The sequence below is a fragment of the Salvelinus fontinalis genome, chromosome 38, assembly GCF_029448725.1.
Source record: "Salvelinus fontinalis isolate EN_2023a chromosome 38, ASM2944872v1, whole genome shotgun sequence".
In the NCBI taxonomy this organism is placed as follows: Eukaryota; Metazoa; Chordata; class Actinopteri; order Salmoniformes; family Salmonidae; genus Salvelinus; species Salvelinus fontinalis.
Window position 1 is genome coordinate 29515897 of NC_074702.1, and position 23172 is coordinate 29539068.

Below are 23172 nucleotides of genomic sequence, written 5' to 3' on the forward strand. Positions count from 1 at the left end.
TTTTCATAGCAGAATTTCTTAAATCGAACTATTTAGGCTATATAGGCCTACTTTACCAACGTCCCACTCACCAAACATAAATCATGGCAGGTCTGAACATGCAACATGTAAAATATTTACCCCGTTTGACTACAAAGTAATGTGTTCATCAGCATTAAAGGTGGCAGCTGATATGACACATCCAATCCTGTATATTTTTCCATAGTCTATTAATTGACATATTTGGGGTTTGTGTGAAGTTCTCTTTCCACCCACGCGGTGGCAGTAGATCATTTGGTGCTTTAAAAACCCTGAAATTTTCGCCTTCTCTTCGTCGAAGTGGCGAGTCCTTAAACATGACCGTAATTACTGAAAAGGCTATGTGTGAAATAAGCAGATGGTGTCTATTTTGCCTGTGCGTTTTATTGTATGTCTTTGTTAGAAGTTAAATAACGTTTTAATATAAATTTGATTCATTGGTGATCTGAATTCATACTTAATTTATGATTCTCTTTCAAACACAACATCGCATAATTGTGCGGTAGTTTGTACTCTATATATTACGATTACCACGCTACCCGGAGCGTGCTATGCGCGTTCGGCCTTGCGTCCACACAAACAGGGAGGAATCAAGCCATTCATTGGGGGGGAAGACAGACAAACAGGGAGAGGGGAAGAGCAGTACAAACAGACAGTAGTCAAAGCTGCGGAATCAAAAGCTAGGGTCCAAACTCAGATGAACAAGTGTCCGACTGGAAGACAGAATTAGTTAGTTTGAGATGGCGGAGGTAAGCGAGGTTTTGATGTCGGTTTTGTCTACAATTCGGGTTCCGAGGCCCGGGGACCGTGTCCACAAAGACGAATGCGCCTTGTCATTTTCTTCTCCGGTGAGTAACCGTCTTCTCATCTAACGTTATTAGCTTCGTATTAAACCTGTCTTTTAAATATGCTTTTTCGTTGGATATTTTTAATTTGTGTATTACCAGTTATACAGCTAGCTATGTTGGTAGTTAGCTAGTCACAACAATAGCTAGCTAACGCGTTAACTAGTTAGCTACTGTAGCTACATTGAGAAACGTTAACCAGCTAGCTAACATATTTAGCATTCAGCTAACGTTAGCTAGTTACTGTAACCAGTGGTTGTCGAATCATTTCCGAATATCATCACGACCAGTTGTCAATGAACTCACAGTAACGATACGTAGTTAGCCAACGTTACCTTTCAAGTTTAACGCTAGTTAGCTAACTATAGCTGCCACTTGACGTGTCATTCCAACTGTTTAGCTAACTGACGTTAACTTGCTAGTTAGCATGCTAGATAATCACACTGTCAGTTGTAATGATGCTCTTCAATGTTATGAGTTGGTCGCATGGGTAACTTCAACTACTGTACGGTTACACCCAATAGGTTGTTGGGTAAACTAGCAGCTGTCCAGTTACCAAGACAGCCAATGTAATGACTAACCTTAATGTTCTCGCTTTTTTTATATATATATTTTTTTTTAAGGAGAGTGAAGGAGGCCTGTATGTGTGCATGAACAGTTTCCTTGGGTTCGGCAGCCAGTATGTGGATAGACACCACACCAGGAGCGGACAGCGGGCTTACCTGCACATCTCCCAGACCCGCAAAGCTCCGGTGAGTTACACACTGTTCCTTCAAGCCTTTTACTGAAGTCTGGCTGAGTCTCAATAGAGGCACTTGAGGCTGAATAGTGGCCAAACAACAACACATTGAGTGTCGAAATCAAAATTATTGCTCTCTAGACAGTACAAAAGTAATACACCTTTACACGGTATGACAGGGAACTGGCAGCATCTAATGACAATGTGCCATCAGGCCAGTTCATCTGGTTTTAATGGCAACTACTTCTGTTTGGTTTGCTCAACGTCTATAAGAAATTATACACTATGAATGAACCACCTTTCTTGTGGATGGAGACATTCCACAATTCACTAAATCTGAACTGTCATTTTCCCCAGAAGGAAGATGATGAGAACTCTGGATCCGGTGACCCACCCAAGAAGAAGCCCACCCGATTAGCCATAGGTAACAGCAGAGTTAACAGTAGCACATTTTCAGACAGGCCTCTGTGGGTGCAAAGAACCCCGAAGCAGCCTTCAGGTAGCCTGGGTACCAGTCTGTTTCTATTAACATTCCACTCCTTGTATTCCATGTCATGACAAACATGTTTTTAGCATATGACACAGAGTGGAATGATAGCTAAACATACTGGTACCCAGGCTAGCCTTCAGGGACGCTGACGCCAACATTTTCCATTCTATCCGGTTGGAGCCAAAACTTTCATAAATGACTCTGCCATGATAGATCAATGAAACTGATATAATGTCTATTTACACTCCTCCTCTCTGTCTCAGGGATCGAGGGAGGGTTCAATGTGGAGCAGGAGCAGTATGAGGAGGAAGTAAAGGTCGTCCTCTTCCCTGATAGACAGGAAGTTACATCCGATGACCTCGCCACCATGCCAGATGTTGTGAGAGAGCGGGTGAGACACTTTGTGGGTGAACACCTCAAGTGTTGCCTCAACTTTGCTAATTATCTCTTAAATGTTGTGTGTTTGTCTGTGTTTAGAAAGAGGCCCTATCATTGCCATGGGCATGTGGTTTTGAATCCCTTCATTCATAGTTAGTGTATGCATTGGAAACTAATACGATTCTGCTTTTTCTTTTTTATGTTAGAGGGAATGGTCGGGGAGATGGAAATTAATTATAATTTTGACACTGCAAATTTAACCACAGCTAAGCCCAAAAAGAGATTGTATTTGAAAATATTTGAGACACGATCACTTCTTTTTTTGTGTGGGGAATACTTGGGAACAGATTTCCTAAAGTAAACTCATTTTATCTGAATTTAGTATATTTTTTGACCAACTAACTTCGGGGGGCGCAAAAAACCCACTAGCGGGATGGTTTTGGCCCACGGGCAGCCTGTTGACGACCCCTGCTCTAGATATTACACTTAATATAGATTGATCATGCATTCTTGTTGTAACCGCCTATAACCTTCTCTATATCCCTATAGGTATCTCTAGCCATGGCGGGGCTGATGTCTGCAGACTCAGTGTCTCATGCCCTGCAGGTGCAGCAGTGGGACGGCGAGCTGCGGGCGGAGTCCCGGCACGCCGTCGAACTCGAGCAGCTCAACAACGGCACCAAGATCCCTCCCAGGTGAGAGGCTGGTTAGGCTCGGTTGTTGTTCTGAGCTGGCATTGGCTAGAATATCACAAGCATTCCGGCGTTAACCTCTCTGGTACAAGTGGGACGGTAGCGTCCCACCTCGACAACAGCCAGTGAAATTGCAGGGCGCCAAATTCAAAACAACAGAAATCCCATAATTAAAATTCCTCAAACATACAAGTATTATACACCATTTTAAAGATAAACTTCTTGTAAATCCAACCACCGTGTCCGATTTCAAAAAGGCTTTACTGCGAAAGCACACCATGCGTTTGTTAGGTCAGCACCTAGTCACAGAAAACAATACAGCCATTTTCCAGCCAAGGAGAGGGCTCACAAAAGTCAGAAATAGTGATCAAATTAAACTAACCTTTGATCTTCATCAGTTGGCACTCATAGGACTTCATGTTACACAATACATGTACGGTATGTTTTGTTAGATAAATTTCATATTTATATCCAAAAATCTCAGTTTACATTGGCGAGTTATGTTCAGAAATGCATTGTCTCAAACAAACATCCGGTGAAAGTGCAGAGAGCCACATCAAATTACAGAAATACTCATCATAAACATTGATAAATGATACAAGTGTTAAACATACGAATAAAGATAAACTTCTCCTTAATGCAACCGATGTGTCAGATTTTCAAAAAGGCTTTACGGCGAAAGCACACTTTGCGATTATGTTAGTTCAGCACCTAGCCACAGAAACCCATACAGCCATTTTCCAGCCAAGGAGAGGGCTCACAAAAGTCAGAAATAGCATTAAAATTAATCACTTACCTTTGATCTTCATCTGGTGTCACTCCCAGGTCTCCATGTTAGACAATAAATGTTAGTTTTGTTTGATAATGTCCCTCTTTATGACCAAAAACCTTATTTTTTGTTCGCACGTTTTGTCTAGTAATCCGAATGCACAAGGCGCGTGCACTAAGTCCAGACACATTTTTTTTTAAAGTACAATAAAAGTTAGTAGAAACATGCCAAACGATGTTTAAAATCAATCCTCCGATTGTTTTAGTCATAAATAATAAATAATATTTCAATTGGACAAAAGCTTCGTCAATAGAAAAGGAGAAACAAGAAAGGCGCGTTCCCGATCAGACGCATGGCTGATGTCTGGAAATTTCCACTGGCCACTGATTGAAAGTGCTGTATCTCCCTAATTTTTCTGAGTAAAAGCCTGACACAATGCCTAAAGGCTGGCCACATGTAGAAGAAGCCATAGAGCTTGTGAACTGGGTCCTAAGTCTTTGTATGGTGGATAGGCTTTCAATGGAAAAACAGCCTTTCAAAATAATAGTACTTCCTGGTTGGATTTTCCTCGGGTTTTCGCCTGCCATATCAGTTCTGTTATACTCGCAGACATTTATTATTATTTTTTTTAAATAAATTTTATCCCCTTTTCTTCCCAATTTTTCGTGGTATCCAATCGCTAGTAATTACTATCTTGTCTCATCGCTACAACTCCCGTACGGGCTCGGGAGAGACGAAGGTCGAAAGCCATGCGTCCTCCGAAGCACAACCCAACCAAGCCGCACTGCTTCTTAACACAGCGCGCCTCCAACCCGGAAGCCAGCCGCACCAATGTGTCGAAGGAAACACCGTGCACCCGCCCCCCTCGGTTAGCGCACACCGCGCCCGGCCCGCCACAGGAGTCGCTGGAGCGCGATGAGACAAGGATATCCCTACCGGCCAAACCCTCCCTAACCCGGACGACGCTAAGCCAATTGTGCGTCGCCCCACGGACCTCCCGGCTGCGACAGAGCCTGGGCGCGAACCCAGAGACTTTGGTGGCGCAGCTAGCACTGCGATGCAGTGCTCTAGACCACTGCCCCACCCGGGAGGCCCTTCGCAGACATTATTTTAACAGTTTTGGAAACTTCAGAGGGTTTTCTATCCAGATCTATTAATTATTAATATGCATATCATAGCTTCTGGGCCTGAGTAGCAGGCAGTTTAATTTGGGCATTATTTTGCTCCTTTTGCTTCATAAATGTCCACTCATTTCATCATCGACTTGGATCATATACAAGGTCTGATGGCGTAATTAATATATTAAATAATTTGTCAACATGTAGCCTAAATAAATATGTTTTAGTGAATGATTGACAGAGAATGAACAATCTCTCATTCTCCCTCTGTCTTCCTCTATCATTCAATGATTCTTCCTTTCTCTCTGCCTCTCCCCTCCCACCCCTCTCCAACTTTCTCCCTTCGCGCCATCCTTGTCTTCCAGTGGTTGGCGGTGTGAGGTGTGTGACCTGCAGGAGAACCTGTGGATGAACCTGTCGGACGGAAGGGTGTTCTGCGGTCGCAGGTATTTCGATGGTTCCGGGGGGAACAACCATGCCCTCCTGCACTTCCAGCAGACGGGACACCCTCTGGCTGTCAAACTGGGTACCATCACCCCCGACGGAGGAGGTGATGGCAACACAAAACGAATACTTGGACACTTGAAACAACACAATTCTGTTTTATTTACTAAGTGCTTCTTACTAGTCCCAATATTCCAGCAGTCACAGAATCCATATTGACACTCTTACCCTTGAATTATTGAAAGGGGACAATTTAAGAAAACAGTGGAAAGGAAAAGGACTCGAAGACAGTTGTAACTTGGTTAGAGGCTGTATTCTTTGAGCTTTTAATGTCTGACTTGCTTCTGTGGCCTTTCCAGATGTGTACTCCTATGACGAGGATGATATGGTACTGGATCCAAAGCTCCCCGAACACCTGTCCCACTTTGGCATCGACATGATGACCATGGAAAAGGTAGGACTGCCGAAATCAATAAAGATACAGGTTCTCTAGGGCATGTTCTCTCCTGCTGCAGTGTTGTAGTTTAAGGACTTGTCTTCTTTAGTAACAGATATTTTCCTTCATGAATAAGGACTATACTTTTCCGTACTTGCCTTACCGGTGTTTTTAGTGGCAAATGATGTTCAAAGCTGGCCTGGCCCCATTTTCATTAGCTCCTATTTATTGTGTTATAACAACAAAATTAGAGATGGGACTCTGTGAGACCATCTGGTTCATCTGTCATTTGTCTTTCCCCCTGCCATTCCTTCCCTGTTTCTCTCCTCGACACCGGTCTTCCCCTCCCTCCCATGCAGACTGAGCACACGATGACAGAGCTGGAGATAGCGGTGAACCAGCGTGTGGGGGAGTGGGAGGTGATCCAGGAGTCAGGGGCCACCCTGCGGCCTCTATCGGGCCCCGGCCTCACCGGCATGAAGAACCTGGGCAACAGCTGCTACCTCAACTCGGTCATGCAAGTCCTCTTCACCGTGCCTGACTTCCAGAGCAAGTCAGTAACCGTCTATCACTTCTACCTCTTAGTCTGCTTCCCAGATGCAACCCTATTCCATTTCTAGTGTGCTACTTTTGACCAGGGGTCATTGGCCCTGAGATAAAGAGCAATTTAGACAGATTGTAAAAAGAGTGCTGGAAAATACTCACGAAACCCCTCTGTCGTGTGTGTGTGTACCCCGCCTCAGGTACGTCTCCAACATTGACAAGATCTTCAATGAAGCTCCAAGCGACCCCACCCAGGACTTCAAAACCCAAGTGTGAGTTTCCACCAAATGCTATTTTCTTTTTCAGTGTAGCATGCACACACTCACACAAGCTTAACGTTGTTATCCATTTCGCGTCAAACATAAATATGGTTTATTAAACCTGCCTTTTCCCAACAACCTTGAGATTACACACACCTGTGTCTGGAAGTAGCACAGTGTCAGGGTTATAACACGTGTATTCAAGGCTAGTCACACTGGCATACAACTGTTATGGCACACACATGCATAGTCATTGGGACTGTGAGATGCATGTGTTATGTTTGGATGGACAGTAGGTCATTGTCTGAAGGCCAGCCTTTCTCCACCAGATGTCACTAACCGTTCACTTATCTGAGAAAAAACGATCCATTTCTATGGCCAAGACTTACATTAGATAAGATACGGGGATGGTAATTGTTAGCACTTATTTTTAAGTATTTTGGGAAAAAATGCAACACTTTCCCCTAATTTATAAGACTGTTTAGTTTAAGAAATAGGATTTCTTCCGATGGATCAGTAATTCCTGTTTATATTATCCTCTATTTATACATTTTAAATTGACTTTGTTCCAATGTTTGTTGTTCAGCATCTATTCCTTATTTCAGAGCAAAGCTGGGCTATGGTCTGTTGTCGGGCGAGTATTCCAAACCAGCCCCTGACCCCGGAGAGGGTTCTGAACCCAGCTCTGAACCCAGAGTAAGTGAATGGAAAGCACTAGAAGATTGTGCGGAAGTTTTTCTTAAGTCAGAATGCTAGCAACCGTAGCACTGGCGCCTCAAACACCTGTCTCCAAACATGACAAGGTTTTTCTAGTTGTGTTTACATTAAGCGATTGTGTTTTCATTTTCCATGTGTATTGTCTAAATACATTTTTTTTGGTTTCCAGGGTGACCAGGTTGGCATAGCAGCGCGTATGTTCAAAGCACTTGTTGGGCGGGGCCACCCGGAGTTCTCCACCAATCGGCAACAAGACGCCCAGGAGTTCTTATTACACTTCATTAATATGGTGGAGGTAAAGTCTTTCCATCTTCTGTCATCAGTTTCCCCCCCCCCTGTTGTACCCCATTTTCTTAGTTTTGTTTTATTAACCTCTACCTCAGAGAAACTGTCGTTCGGGGGTGAACCCATCTGAAGCCTTCCGTTTCCTGGTCGAGGAGAGGATCGTGTGTCAGCAGTCACAGAAAGCAAAGTACACGCAGAGGGTGGACTACATCCTCCAGCTACCTGTGCCCATGGACCAGGCCACCAACACAGGTGAGGGGCTCATGGGAAATGTAGTTTGTTATTGTGTCAATTCCCTTGGTTTTTATTGAAGCCTCATTAAATAAGTCAACCAAGTTTTTATAAGTCAAATATATTCTTCACAAAGTAACATTTATTTAAATTGAGTACATCAATTATCCCTCTCTCTCCATCAGAGGAGCTGCAGGAGGCTGAGCGTCGGCGTGAGGAGGCAGACTCGTCGGGAGCCCCTACCCCCGCGCCGGTGCGCGCCTGTATCCCGTTCACAGCGTGCATGGCGGCGCTCAGCGAACCGGAGACGCTCACAGACTTCTGGAGCTCCGCCGCGCAGGCTAAGACCACCGCCACCAAGTATGACAACGCACACGATTCACTCAGTCTATCAATCTATCAATCAGTTTCCCAGTCAATGAAATGTATTTCCCAACTCCAGTCCACGAGTACCCACAACAGCACACATTTTTGTAATAGCCACGGACAGGCACGCCTGATTCAACTTGTCATCAAGCCCTCAATGAGTTGAATCAGGTGAGTTTGTCTGGGGGTCCAACAACAATTTGTGCTGTACTGGGGGACTGGAGTTGGAAAACCCTGAATTAAATCATCCCATCAATGCATTTTCCAAGGGAAAATGTAGTTTGTAATTGGTCTCGCTCTCTCTTCGTCCCTCTTTCAGGACCACCCGCTTTGCCTCTTTCCCTGACCACATGGTTATCCAGGTTAAGAAGTTCACTTTTGGACAGGACTGGGTCCCCAAGAAACTAGGTGAGTAGTCTGCTCTGCACGCAGTGTAAACAATGTCTTCATGATCTTCTGTATTGAATACCATTTCATTTACATACACATGCAACATCTACACCTGTGGGTTATCACAGACGATATCAGTTCAATTCAAGTGGGAAATTCCATTGTAGTTGCTTGACAAGTCCAAGGAAGCACACATTTTTAAATTACTTTTCCATTAATGTGAACTGAAATGTGGGATTAATGTGGCACAGTCCCTGTCAACTAAATAGATGTTTGTTTGTCCCTGCAGACGTGAGCATCGACGTTCCCGACACGCTGGACCTGACTGCGCTCCGTGCGACCGGCCAGCAGCCGGGGGAGGAGCTTCTGCCAGAGGTGGCCCCACCCCCTCTCATGACCCCTGACGTGGAGGTCAAAGGTATCCTGGGTTCCCACGGCAACGAGGAGGACGACTCGCTCTACTCCCCACTACTTTGTCAGTCTCTGTCCTTTCTGATCTTTCCTTCCTTCATCCCTTCGTCCCGTCGTCATATTTTCCTTTTCTTCTTTCCCTCTTATGTTTTCTCCATGTTTTTGTGTTTACACCTTTTTTTAAATTTGGTTTTGTATTTTCAGTGAGGTGATGTGAGCTATCATTTCCATTCTATGGTGGGAAAGAGACTTGGTTTTGCTATTATTGTCCAGGATGAGTTTAATATGGTTTGCCAACGTGGTGTTATTTTGTTGGCTGTCTCCAAATGTCCAGTTTCTCAGCAGTTGTTAGGACCGTTCGTGACATTCTTATAGTTGCTGCTGTCTGTGGAGTGCATCCATATAATTAGACCCTCTCCCCTCCTCTCTCTCTCTCTCTCTCTCTCAGCCCCAGTCCTGGACGACTCTACCGTGTCCCAGTTGTGTGAGATGGGATTCCCACTGGAGGCCTGCAGGAAGGCTGTGTACTATACTGGGAATACTGGAATCGACGCAGCCATGAACTGGGTCATGGGCCACATGGACGACCCAGGTAGGTCACGGAGGATCAGTTTTGCCAAATATACCATAAAACACGTGTGTCTGTCATGGATGTAGGGCTGTAAGTGGGTGGTGTTTGTTGAGAAATATACACTACCGGTCAAAAGTTTTATAACACCTACACTCATTCAAGGCTTTTTCTTTATTTGACAATTTTCTACATTGTAGAATAATAGTGAAGACATCAAAACTATGAAATAACACATATGGAATCATGTCGTAACCAAAAACGTGTTAAACAAATCAAAATATATTTTATATTTGAGATTCTTCAAATAGCCACCCTTTGCCTTGACAGCTTTGCACACTCTTGGCATTCTCTCAACCAGCTTCACCTGGAATGCTTTTCCAACAGTCTTGAAGGAGTTCCCACATATGCTGAGCACTTGTTGGCTAATTTTCTTTCAATCTGCGGTCCGACTCATCCATCTCAATTTGGGTGATTGTCGATGCCAGGTCATCTGATGCAGCACTCCATCACTCTACTTCTTGGTCAAATAGCCCTTATACAGCCTGGAGGTTTGTTTTGTCATTGTCCTGTTGAAAAACAAATGATAGTCCTACTAAGCGCAAACCAGATGGGATGGCGTATTGCTGCTGAATGCTGTGGTAGCCATGCTGGTTAAGTGTGTCTTGAATTCTAAATAAATCAGACAGTGTCACCAGCAAAGCACCCCCACACTATAACACCTCCATGCTTTACGGTGGGAAATAAACATGTGGAGATCATCAGTTCACCCAAACCGAGTGTAACGGTTTTGACTTGAGGTTATTGTTTGTTGGGGTGCCAGGTAGGTTGTGCTACCAGAGAAAATATTGATTTCTCCTTTTGGTTTGGGAGGGAATGAGTCCCGTCTGGTCCGTCAAGTCTACACCAATACAAAGGACTCATGTAAAAGTCAGGATGGACATACACTTTTCATAAACCCTTAAAACATTGGAAATAACTTCAAAACAGCTGTATTCTTTTGCGTGGGTTGTATTACCAACATAAATGATCACACACATAATAAAACAAACAACGAGCTCTGGTTCCTCAAGAAAAGTCCCGTACCTCGGGCCTACAAGAGTCCAGCCCGGTAAAGGAGTTCAGGAAACTCAAGTGACCTTAGTTACGCAATGTTTGTCCATTCATAAAAAAAGTGTAGCGTAAACCCAGTCTCAATCATACAATCAATATCAACTCTTTTACCACACAACCATAAAGAGTTTTAAATCTCAACCCGTCTTCAACTACAACTGACCACATAAATCATCACGGTATACATCACACTAAAACAAATGAAATACTGTATGCAAAATAGTTGTAGTCAGACGATCCAATCCGCCAACAGATCTCCAGCTGAGAAAGGCCACGACATAACAGCGGAGACCAACAGATGTGTAGTCCAAAGGAAGAAATTAGTGTATCCGATCCTGGTTAAGGTTGAGACAAGGCCACAAAGCACACTTTTAAATACAACATAACAAAAGGATCTTCGGAACTGAGGGTTGAACACATCCACATTCGCACCACTATCACAACCCCACTTTTGTGCAGCTGATGCTGGCTATTTAATTGGGAATTAAAGGGGAAGCGCCCTATTAGAAGGAGAAGCACTGAGACGGTTCAGACATTCAGGGCCGTCTCACAGCGGTTTGAACCAAAAATCTCAAATTTGGACTCCAGACCAAAGGACAGATTTTCACCGGTCTAATGTCCATTCCCAGTGTTTCTTGGCCCGAGCAAGTCTCTTCTTCTAGTTGGTGTCCTTTTTAGTAGTGGTTTCTTTGCAGTAATTTGACCATGAATGCCTGATTCACAGTCTCCTCTGAACAGTTGATGTTGAAATGTGTCTGTTACTTGAAATCTGAAGCATTTATTTGGACTGCAATTTCTGAGGCTGGTAACTCTAATGAACTTATCCTCTGCAGCAAAGGTAACTCTGGGTCTTCCTTTCCTGTGGCGGTCCTCATGAGAGCCAGTTTCATCATAGCACTTGATGGTTTTTGCGACTGCACTTGAAGAAACTTTAAAAGTTCTTGAAATGTTCCGTATTGACTGACCTTCATGTCTTTAAAGTAATGATGGACTGTTGTTTCTCTTTGCTTATTTGAGCTGTTCTTGCCATAATATGGACTTAATCTTTTACCAAATAGGGCTATCAGCTTGCTATTTGAAGAATCTCAAATATAAAATATATTTTGATTTGTTGAACACTTTTTTTGGTTAATACATGATTCCATATGTGTTATTTCATAGTTTGATGTCTTCACTATTATTCTACAATGTAGAAAATAGTAAAAATAAAGAAAAAACCCTTGGAATGAGTGAGAAACTTGACCGGTAGTGTAAGTTAAATGGTATAGACTGCCATGTGATTGACCGTGAAGTAGAACCAATTAGTAATTTCCAGCAACGTTGTTATTCATGTTTTACAATAGTAATTTCACGACAGTATGCAACTGATTTCATTATGTACGTTATATTCACGTTTCCTCCTCCTCTGTGATTGCTGCAGATTTCTCCGCTCCCTTGGTGTTGCCAGGCACCAGCTCCGCTCCCGGGACCACGCCCACAGAGAGCTTTTCTGAGGAACACCTAGCAACCATCGTCTCCATGGGCTTCAGCCGAGACCAGGCCACGCGAGCACTGAGGGCCACGGTGAGACTGTTTCCTTTACCATTACTATGAATGTAATAAACTCCCCTTCACGTCTAGCACTGCTGTAGTGACAGAACTCCTTGATGTTGCTTCAAAGTACTAATATAACTGCAGTGAGATTTCGCACATGCTCAGTAGCTGCATTCCCCTCGTGGAATTTACTGGTATGATTAGACCTTTGTCACAATATACTCTATTCTAGCACACCGTTGAAGTTCACACATGCATTCTTCATTTGTGCTGCTGGTCAGGTCTCCAACCTTTAACCAAGTGGTCTCTCCTCTCCCTCTCCTCTTCCAGAGTAACGTCCTAGAGCGCGCCGTGGACTGGATCTTCTCCCACCTGGATGATCTAGAGTCCATGGAGGTTTCAGAGGGGGGCCGCTCGGCCGCCGAGAGCGAGGGGTCCCGGGAGCCCCCTCCTGGGCCTAAAGTCCGAGACGGACCCGGCAGTAAGTCAACAGCGAGAGGAAGCGGGTGAAGGGGAGTGGGTCCAGTTTGGGTTGGACTTTTGAACATATTTTAATAATCTCTTCAAAGCATCTGTATGTACGCACTCCTGGAAATAAAGAATATACTTAATTTTTCCCACAACATTTATTGGTTAATGATTTCCTATTTGTGGAAAGCATATTACATGTGTTTTGACAATGCGCACATACTCCAAATTCTTGTCTGTCCATATCTTTCCATTTGAAACACTCGCTGTATTGAAATTGATGTCCAATTGCAGTATAGATGCACTGTCACTGATGTCTCTACTATGTACGTCTTCCTTTTTCTCCTCTATCCTCCTCTCTATTCCAGAGTATGAGCTGTTTGCCTTCATCAGTCACATGGGCACGAGCACTATGTGCGGCCACTACGTCTGCCACATCAAGAAGGACCAACAGTAAGCGCCATTCTCTTCATTTCATATAGAAGAAACCACTCCTTTTATACACACACTTGATACATGAATGTCGTTCTACTTAATGCCCACTTCTGTGGTGCACGGTGTTGCTGTTGAGATTCTGTGGTTATAACAATCTAGGCACAGCTTTAAAGTGCTGTTTCTTGTTTTCTCATGTCTGTGTTTTTCTCTTCCTCTTCTCTCTCTCTCAGGTGGGTTATCTTTAACGATCAGAAAGTGTGTGCCTCAGAGAAGCCGCCCAAGGACCTGGGTTACCTCTACTTCTACCGGAGAGTCACCGAGTGAACGGAGGGGGGCAGAGTTTCACTTGGGGAGGGGAAGAGGGTCGCCAACATGCACATATTATACACACACTGAGCTACTAAGAATGCTCTGACACAAGCTTCTGAACTGACAAATGTTGGGTTTAAATAAATACACTTTTCCCACAACTATGTACGCAGACACAGGCAGGTGGAATGGATGGGGTGTTTTAAAGGAGAAGTCTTTTTTTCCCTCCACTTTTTACAAACACAGTAGTGTTGGTGGAAGGCTGCTGGTGTATTCACCCCTTCTAAGTGTATACTCATCTTGCAACTGACACCAATCAACTCATGATAGATACTGGTATCATTATACAGTGTCTGGCAACAATGTTCCCGCCTCTTCCCTGAACAACATGCCACTTATTGACTAGCATCTGTTGTATTGTTATTGCTTCTTAAGCCAAGCACTGCCTCCCTTCTCTCCCCCTTCTGTGTTCCAACATGGCATTTTCATAAGTTTGGCATCCACAGTAATCGAGAGGGAAACGTTAATAAATACAAAAAAATTAAAAGTGTATTTAAAAAAAACAACTGAATAAAAACTAAACCAAACAGGTTGTTCTTTCAAGTGTAGCGAGGGTGATATCTGGCTGATTTTTGTTTTGTTTATTTTGCTCAAATTAGTTCCTTTGTTACTTCTGCTCTGACAAATAAAGATGTCTTTCTGCTGCCCCTGCTTGTTGTGTGATTGTGTTGAGATGGACGTGACTAGTGACCACTAGTCATCGAGTGGCCCTGCTGCTCTGGGTTCTTATATGCAGGCTCTCACTGAAGAGCCGGGGACACCAGGTGAGTCATGGTGCTCTGCACTAGCATCAGTCCACAGACTCAACATCTTCCTGAGGGCTCTTACATGCCAGTGACACGTGGTGAGAATGCAACTATAGGTCTTGTCTTCATCACAGGGTGGGAGTGGGATCATTGTGGGGGTTAATTGGTTGATATCAGTTACACCTGACACCATACTACATTTTGACTCATTTTATGTTTGCTGCTGCTCTTCTAAGAACTATTTTAGTAGTCTTTCAGGTGTGTATATCTTCATGGCCACATGCCTGGAAGACCCAAGGCCATATCATTGAATATCAATTTTGCCGTTCAATTTATTTTGATAGGCTGGAAAAAAAGATAATATCCTACTTTTATTTGGTTTAATAGCGTGGTTTTATAAGGTAGATTTTTAAAGTAGGCTGCTATTGATAATGCAAAAGAACATACTATATTTACATGAGACGTTTAAGTGGTATCACTGTCAAGTTCACGTCATAAAGGATCATCACAAAAAAGTATGTCACGATACTTAGTTATATGCAGTCATTCAGCGCAAATGCAAAGTTTCCTATATACAGCACATTTTGCAGATTGGACTTTTAGTAAGGAGCCAATTTCCTATGAAGTTGGGTCACTGGTGGAAGGTGAATACAAAATCAAATAAGGAGTTTTCAAAGAAGGCGCAGGCAAGTAGCATGCGTAAACCCACAATGTTTCCAAAGTGCAGACGTTTTTTCTCGATCTCTTCCGCTCTACTCCGTCACTATCCTCAACGCATACTCATTAGTGTATTGTCGCGAAAGGACAACGTGGGTTTTTTTTCTCAGATTTTTGTAACCTAAGACGTTTTGAGAATCAATTTCAGGTAAATTACAAATCAGATCAGGTAATATTAATGTTCCCATGTTTGTCGGAGCTAGTTCAGTTGCATGGGCTATATGTTTTTTTTACCGAGAGAGAGGAGTTTTGTTATTTTTAGTTCGTGGGAAATGTTGAAGGGAGAGGGGACGGATAATCAACTTTTACCGGTTGAATTTAGACACAAATATAATATTTTTTTATATTACATTTCTCCAGAAATATGTTTTACAAATATGCAAATTAGTCAGTATATCATATTTGCATATAGCGCAGATCCATTTTTCTGGACGAAACCAGCCTAAATATTTTGGAGTCATTTTGTTTAGATACTCCCGAACCGGACTAAAATTTGATTAACGCAGATGCTTCTTAGTTGGGGTGTGGGAAGAGTCTGACTTAGACTACCAAACGCCTATTTAGACCGAATCACCATCTCTTCAAAGTAAGTTACTAAATATAGTCAGTCCAATTTGTGACATTCTCTATGAAATGGACATTTAAATTATCTGTAATTTAATGTAGTGAGCTTTGAAAATATTGACGTATGTCGACTTTAAAGTGTTTAAATTGCATTAAAATCTTTATGATGATAGTATGCTTAACATTTTCATCAAGTTTTGAAAATACAAATATTAACTGACCAAAACGCTAACAAAATCTCAAAACTGATAGGTATTTGCAAAAATGTCATTTCAGCCTGGCCTTAAAACTGTTAAATCACCACAACCAGTAGACTATTATAATGTTCCATAACACACAAAGACGTGTAAAAAAAAAAATAGTTACAGCAAATGAATAGCTCTTGATCAATAGTATATCGAAGAGATATTGTAGGATAGGCTTTTATCGAGCAGGCATCTACGTTTTTAGCCACGTTTTATTTGTTATGCTACTTCGTGGCAAATAAATCAACCATAGATTAACAGCCTACTCAACAGCCTACACAATATCAAACATAATTTCAAACATAATATCAAACACAATATCATTGTCTGTAGCCTATCACCGTTTGTGAGTTAATCAAAGTGAGATAATACATCATGATACGAATCGAATAATTATTAGGTTACTGCAATTTTGTTTACAGATGGTTTATAACAAAGATGATTACTATTAGTAAATTATAGTACATTTTAAAGTAGACTATACTTCACCTCTGTGAATAGCATGGTATTCAGATATAGGCTTTGTGGAATAGTTGAATATTTTAAAGTTATCAAAGATAGTGTTAAGAATTACATCGATATCAAACACCTGATAAAGTATGAAATGCCGATTTCAAGTAGGCATACAGTATCATTATAAATAAATGGGTCTTCATTTAATTAAGTTGCTCAAGTAAAAGGTGAATATTGTAAAGTAGTCAAGCATTGCCCCAATTACTAATACGGCTGTAATAAATTAAGTTATTACGATCAATCTGAATTAAACAAATAGTGAAAATGAGTTAATTATATATAATTACTATTTACTAAAACAATTGTGGAGTGATAGATTACTTATTGTTATTCAGTAAACCATCTTCAGAGGGATATCATTCTTGAAAACGTGTAACTAATATTATACTGTAAATTAGAATATTTACCGCCTTTGTTGTCGATTTTCAGTTAATTTATTTACTGGGATTTCTATCCATGAACTATGAGTTATGGCACAAAGTTATTTGTATTTTGCTCTGATATAGACTAATGATTTTCATATATGAGTATTTCGATAATAATGGTGATGATGATTATACATATTTACATACTCAGTCACAATTCATTACATACGTTTTTGTTGTTATCGGTTAGAGAGGCTTATGCTTATTAATGTTATTATATATACATCTACCTGTTATTGAAATGTGTCAAATGTTTAGAGTAAGTTCTGAAAATAATGAAAAGATAGAAAAGAATCTAGCCCTGCTCTGAAAACTATCATCACAGCTCTAGTCATGCAAAGAAACATTTGACTCTTTTGACTTTTTCACAGATGTTTTATCTTTTTATACATATATAAATGTTAGAGAGAGAGAGGGGAAGTAGCCTTGTGGTTAGAAACCACAAGTTCGCTCAAACAGAAGCCATGTAAGAACATAAAGTCTAGATTAAACTCTACTTAGAAATGTACTCATTTTTATAGAATATACTTTACATTTTAGATGTTTCAAAAGTGTCAATCTCTCCTTAAAATGTTCTATGCATTTTGACTGCATGAATGTCATTTAAATTTGCATTCCAGATTTCAGATAAAATGTCCAATATGAAGACTGTCTCCTGGTTTGTGTTCGGTGGGTAAAGATCTACACTACATGATTGAAATATTAAAATGTTGTTGTATTCATTGTACTATTTCTCTTACCCCTCACACACACACACACACACACACACACACACACACACACACACACACACACACACACACACACACCCACACACACACCCACACCCACACCCACACACACACACACACACACACACACACACACACACACACACACACACCTTTCTCTTCTCTCTCTTTCTATTAAATTCAAATGGCTTTATTGGCATGGGAAACATATGTATGCTTACATTGCCAAAGCAAAGTGGAATAGAAAATAAACAAAAGGGATAAAAACAAGGGAAAGAAAACAATCAGAAATTAACAGTAAACATTACACTCGCAAAAGTTTTTAAATAATATATACATTTCAAATGTTATATTATTGGCTATGTACAGTGTTGTAACAATGTGCATATAGTCGAAGTATGAAAGGAAAAATAAATAAACAGATACATATCTCTCTATCAATTCAATTTCAATTCAGTATGCTTTATTGAAATGGAAAGTTAAAATACATTATAATACAAGTAACAGAAGTACTGTAATAATAATAAAGGGATTGCAGTATTCTCTCTCTTTCTCCGCTCAGCCCTGTGCATTCTCCATGCGGTGGGTGAGGTGATCTACAAGACAGAGGGGCACTCTGTCAAAATTGATTGTGGAGTCAAGACGTCTAACAAGGATGTAGAGTGGAGTCATAAAGCTGTGGGTGGAAGTGAATCTGTTCTGATCTTCCACGTTAAAGGAAATACTGGCAACCAGCGGAAAGGTGGATAGAAAAGAGATCATTATAAAGAAATAAATGGGTTATTTCATGAAAAAGTAGCAGTAAAAATAAGTGTTTCCTAAAATACCGCATAGATCATATGCCGTAAAACAAATGTATACATGGCGTTTTGTACGTGTTCATTATAGTCCTTGTCTTTTCCCCATGTCAGGAAATGCTCCCATGGTTGGAAGGGCGAAAGTGAGAGGGGACTGGCTGGAAATCTCTGCTCTAAATGATGGTGACGCCGGACTTTACATCTGTATGGTGGACATGAAAAGGATCCCTCACAGACTCGACTTAGTCACAGGTGTCACTCCGCATAGGGTTATGGGGCTGTCCAGCAAGTGCATGTGGACACCAGTCCTGCAAACTAGCAGTTTTTATAGCAGTGATGGTGAAGTGATATTATTATTGCCCACCATTTGAATGACACCACCAAAGCAGATCTGGGTTCAAATACTACTTGAAATCATTTCAAATCCTGTATCTGTGCTTGATTGAGCTTCCATGTTGCAATGGAACCAATAGAAATGTCTCAAAAGTGTAATCCTCACCCACTTAGTACTCCAGGCAGGCTAAAGCAAATACTCAAATTATTAGAAGATTTAAAATAGTATTTGAACCCAGGTTTGCACCAGAGGTAAATTCTAATGGCAGAATTCACGTGGCGAAAGCTTCTGTGTTCTCCTTAGACATTTCTCCCTCTGTCTCTTCCCTCCCTATCTTTTCCTCCTCGCTTTCTTGTCATACTCTACCCCTCCCTCTTTATTTTCCCTCTCCCTTCCTCCCTCTCCCCCCTCCCCTGTCTGAACCAGTCAAGGTCCGCCCCTCCAATGAACTCATCGAAGGCAACAATGCTATCCTCGAGTGCCAAGTGACAGGAGTGGATCCCTTGCCCAGTGTGGAGTGGCTTAGTCCAAGTGGAAAGGTGGAAGGGGCTCCTGGACGACCTGGCTCTAGGAATGTCTCTTTCAGCTCTGTGGCCCTGTCAGACACAGGAGAATGGACATGTCAGATTACTCAGGATGAGAAGACACACAAAGAGACTCAGACCATCAACGTGAGAAGTAGGTAATAGGTGGTAGCATCCCCAATACAACCATGGTAGTAATGAATATTACAATGCTTTTGTCTTTTCTCTCCCAGGTTTGTTGCCGAACGAGGGCCAAGATGATGGGCAGGGGCACAGTGTACCTAACTCTGATGTAAACGCAGTGACACCTTGCAATCACTGTGAGTATCACTACTTTATGAACACCGACTACTGATTCATTGTTTCATTTTCCTCATGGTAAAGGTATTGGAAGCTCCTACTTTATTCAATCTCTCCTTAACATTGGTCAATTCAGGACGGGAGGAGGGGTTGTTCAAAAAGTTACAAAAATAAAACGTTTCTCATTAATCTAAAGTGATTCAATAAAATAAATTATTCACAAAAGAAACTATGGCAAATTCTATCTCCACAAGTGTGAAATGCCAAATTTCGAGTCAACCGTGCATTGACGTCAATACTGTAACGATTTTGTTCTTCTTCTGACGACAAGTATGAAGGATCGGACCAAAATGCAGCGTGGTACGTGTCCATGTTAAATTTATTAAACTGAACACAAAAATAACAAAGGAGAAGACACGAAAAAACGAAACAGTCCTATCAGGTGACAAAACACAAAACAGGAAACAACTACCCACAAACACAGGTGGGAACAGGCTACCTAAGTATGATTCTCAATCAGAGACAACGATAGACAGCTGCCTCTGATTGGGAACCATACCAGGCCAAAGACATAGAAATACAAAACAAGGACAACATAAAACACCAGACATAGAATTCCCACCCAAACTCACGCCCTGACCAACCAAAATAGAGACATAAAAAGGATCTCTAAGGTCAGGGCGTGACAAATACGCCGATTTTGAGGGTGAGTTGCCACTTCTGAGGTCTTCACTGAGGTGCTCCCTGGTTGTGTGTCTCTCAGGTACCAAAGGCAGCCAGCAGTCCGTTGAGTTGGTGCCCATGCTGGGCTTAAGCCTGTGGGTGTGGGTGGCAGTGGGAGCAGGATGCCTGGTGGTGGTCTTACTCGTCGTGACCACTGTTCTCCTGCACCGCAGGAACAAAAGAATGAAGGTGAGGAGACAGTCTACACGGGAGGGATCAATGAAAATGTCACTGCCAAACGTATAAACCAAAGTGATCTATAAGCATATATAGATCAATATATATTTATTTAAAAAAATATTGTCAGCGCAATAGAAAGCTGTATCGGTCTGCTAATACAGGACTAGTAAAGGCCTAGTATATTATTATTAATATATTTTTTAAATTCAGATTTTTACAGTGGGTACTGCAGCACACTAAGCACCCATACTTCCCACGGCTCCCACTTAATGATTAATTTAGTTATATTCAGGTGGAGCGAGTGCTTAACAGCAAATGAAAGAGAAAGACAATACATGTTTTTCTCCCTCAGAAAAGAGACCGGAAGATGAAGAACATCAGAGTGCCCCTGAAGTCCAATGACTACTGCCAGTGTAACCGGTAACTACTCTTTTGCTCTGTCTAGTAGAATCAGAGAAGGGAATTTCTGCACACTGTGTATTCCTGAACGGTCACGTAGACCAGTGGTTTTCAAACCTCCCCCTTTACAATTTGTTGTAGCCCTGAACTAGCTCACCTGATTTGCCTATTCAAGTGCTTGATGAATAGTTTACAAGTTGAATCAGGTTTCCTAGCTATGGAAATAATATTTAAAATACATGGAACTATGTAATATAAAGTAGTTAGCGATACATTGTCAAGTTTAATATTGTTAACACATGTGTTTCACAGCACACTAGAGGGTCCACCCCGGAGGACACAGAGAGAGAAGCCTTCGGCTGTACCACGGCAACAGCGCTGATGGAGCGGAGTATTATGGGCTGGAACATGATTGCTTGACGACACAGGGTGGATGGAAGAATGATCGAGAGAGAGAAAAGTAGCCTTATACAGTTTGAGAGATACAAGGGAGAGAGAGAGAAAGAGAGGGGGGAGATAATGTAAATGGGCTTATGTCTGTTTCAAAAATATGATTGAGGAAATTGTATAAACTGAAAATCACATATTGAAGGAAGAAACAATGTTATTCTTGCCTATATGTTATTGAACGTCATCTGACGTCTTTCCCGCATTGTCAGAGCATCCTCTACTGCATTGCATCTTTGTGCTTAGATCATTTTCAATGATCATTCATTTTCACACAAAGCCTGAGAATTATACTGTACGGTTTTAGAATGATTTTGCAACGATTCTTACTGTGATATTGTTCAGTGTGGCATATTTACAGACGTTACAATTTTGTCAACGTCATGGCTACTTTTTTAAATACCCGCATGTTATGTTATGAATTGATATACCTGTTAAATGAAAGTGTTTTCTTGTTGAACGGAATACAGATCATATAAATCATATTTTTTGGTTTGATTTCAAACATAATATGCACCGCTGAGTCTCGTCTCACTTTTAATAAGGATACTTTTTACTTGAGTCTTTTTGAACACTTACTTCAGCCTCCTATTACATACATTCTAGTGGCGTTGTCCGTGGTTACGTTTCACTTAACTGGTGCAGTAGAGTGCAGACAGCTGTCAGTGACAATGTAGACTCCAAGCATGTCGAGTGATGTCTTGGAGTTGCGAGCCCAGTAAAAAAAAACTGTGTGTGTGTGTGTGTGTGTGTGTGTGTGTGTGTGTGTGTGTGTGTGTGTGTGTGTGTGTGTGTGTGTGTGTGTGTGTGTGTGTGTGTGTGTAAAAAAAGTACCCAATGGTCATACTTGAATAAAGGTAAAGATACCTTAATAGAAAAGGACTCAAGTAGAAGTGAAAGTCACCCAGTAAAATACTACTTGAGCAAAAGTCTAAACGTATTAAATATATTTAAAACCTCTAAAAGTCTAAGCTAACATATGGACTTGTTTTTAAGAGGGTCATACAATAGATCATTTCGAATTTAAGGACCCTGTTAGGTATCAAAAATTATTCTAATTCTATTCTAATTCTGATTCTATTATTTTTGTATTATTTAATAAAATATTGAATTTGACCTTTACTACTACAGCCCATAGAAACACCTTGAATAACACATTCATAAATGGCAAAAAATAAATATATATATTTTTTTGGACAAATATTTAACCCCTTATTTTTGTTGGCACAAAAATCTCCAAACCTCCAAACCTCTATTCATTTGTATGGGTTACCTTCAGACGAGTCCCGTGACACTTGTGGGGGTCCTAGAGCAAAACGGAGAACACCATGGTGTTCGTGACAGTCTCCCCTTTCCATATAGTGTTTGTAGGCCAAACCGCTCGGACGCTACACACGTTTCTGTGATGTCTCGTGGTCTGACAAACACTGCTGTAGCTCGGCTACATTCCACCGCAGGTGTGGAAGGCCGACATAGGCGGATGTGGTGGATTCAGACGCAGCCCATGCATCTCTAGCTTAATGTTTTTGATGTTTTTTCATTTTTATGTTACTTAGATTGATACTTAGATTGATGCACAGGTGCTCTTAAGGATTAAGTGTCAAAAGTAGAAAAATATATATAGAATTTTAAAAAGGAAATGTAATTGCTAAAATATACTGCTAAAATATACTTAAGTAACAAAAGTAAAAGTATAAATCATTTCAAATTCCTTATATTAATTGAACCAGACGGCACCATGTTCTTGTTTTTTACATGTACAGATAGCCAGGAGCACACCCCAACACTCAGACAATAATTTACAAATGAAGCATGTGTGTTTATTGAGTCCGCCAGATCAGAGGCAATAGAGATGACCAGGGATGTTGTCGCGATAAGTGGACCATTGTCCTGTTAAGCATTCAACATG

General features: G+C 41.4%; 2 protein-coding genes across 4 annotated transcripts; both read left to right on the forward strand.

Annotated features, from left to right (window-relative positions):
• Positions 1 to 349: 349 nt before the first annotated feature.
• Positions 350 to 14263, forward strand: LOC129837267 (ubiquitin carboxyl-terminal hydrolase 5-like). Of its 3 annotated transcripts, none has more exons than XM_055903287.1 (20): positions 350 to 866; positions 1487 to 1615; positions 1960 to 2026; positions 2356 to 2483; positions 3020 to 3165; positions 5415 to 5599; positions 5853 to 5947; positions 6289 to 6482; positions 6673 to 6744; positions 7338 to 7428; positions 7619 to 7744; positions 7833 to 7986; positions 8151 to 8325; positions 8651 to 8739; positions 9011 to 9196; positions 9581 to 9724; positions 12234 to 12376; positions 12677 to 12827; positions 13183 to 13267; positions 13480 to 14263. In XM_055903287.1, the coding sequence occupies exons 1-20, from the start codon at positions 759 to 761 to the stop codon at positions 13571 to 13573; spliced, it is 2562 nt and encodes an 853-aa protein (XP_055759262.1). In that variant the 5' UTR covers positions 350 to 758; the 3' UTR covers positions 13574 to 14263. The 3 variants fall into 3 exon arrangements, with proteins under 3 accessions (XP_055759262.1, XP_055759263.1, XP_055759264.1); XM_055903288.1 differs by having other exon boundaries at positions 1963 to 2026; XM_055903289.1 differs by having other exon boundaries at positions 351 to 866; positions 9011 to 9139.
• An 872-nt stretch (positions 14264 to 15135) lies between these two features.
• On the forward strand, positions 15136 to 21773 carry LOC129837793 (T-cell surface glycoprotein CD4-like). The gene is made up of 9 exons (XM_055904236.1): positions 15136 to 15229; positions 17449 to 17497; positions 18122 to 18301; positions 18471 to 18608; positions 19117 to 19368; positions 19448 to 19534; positions 20278 to 20426; positions 20770 to 20837; positions 21129 to 21773. The coding sequence occupies exons 2-9, from the start codon at positions 17461 to 17463 to the stop codon at positions 21196 to 21198; spliced, it is 981 nt and encodes a 326-aa protein (XP_055760211.1). The 5' UTR covers positions 15136 to 15229; positions 17449 to 17460; the 3' UTR covers positions 21199 to 21773.
• Positions 21774 to 23172: the final 1399 nt, after the last annotated feature.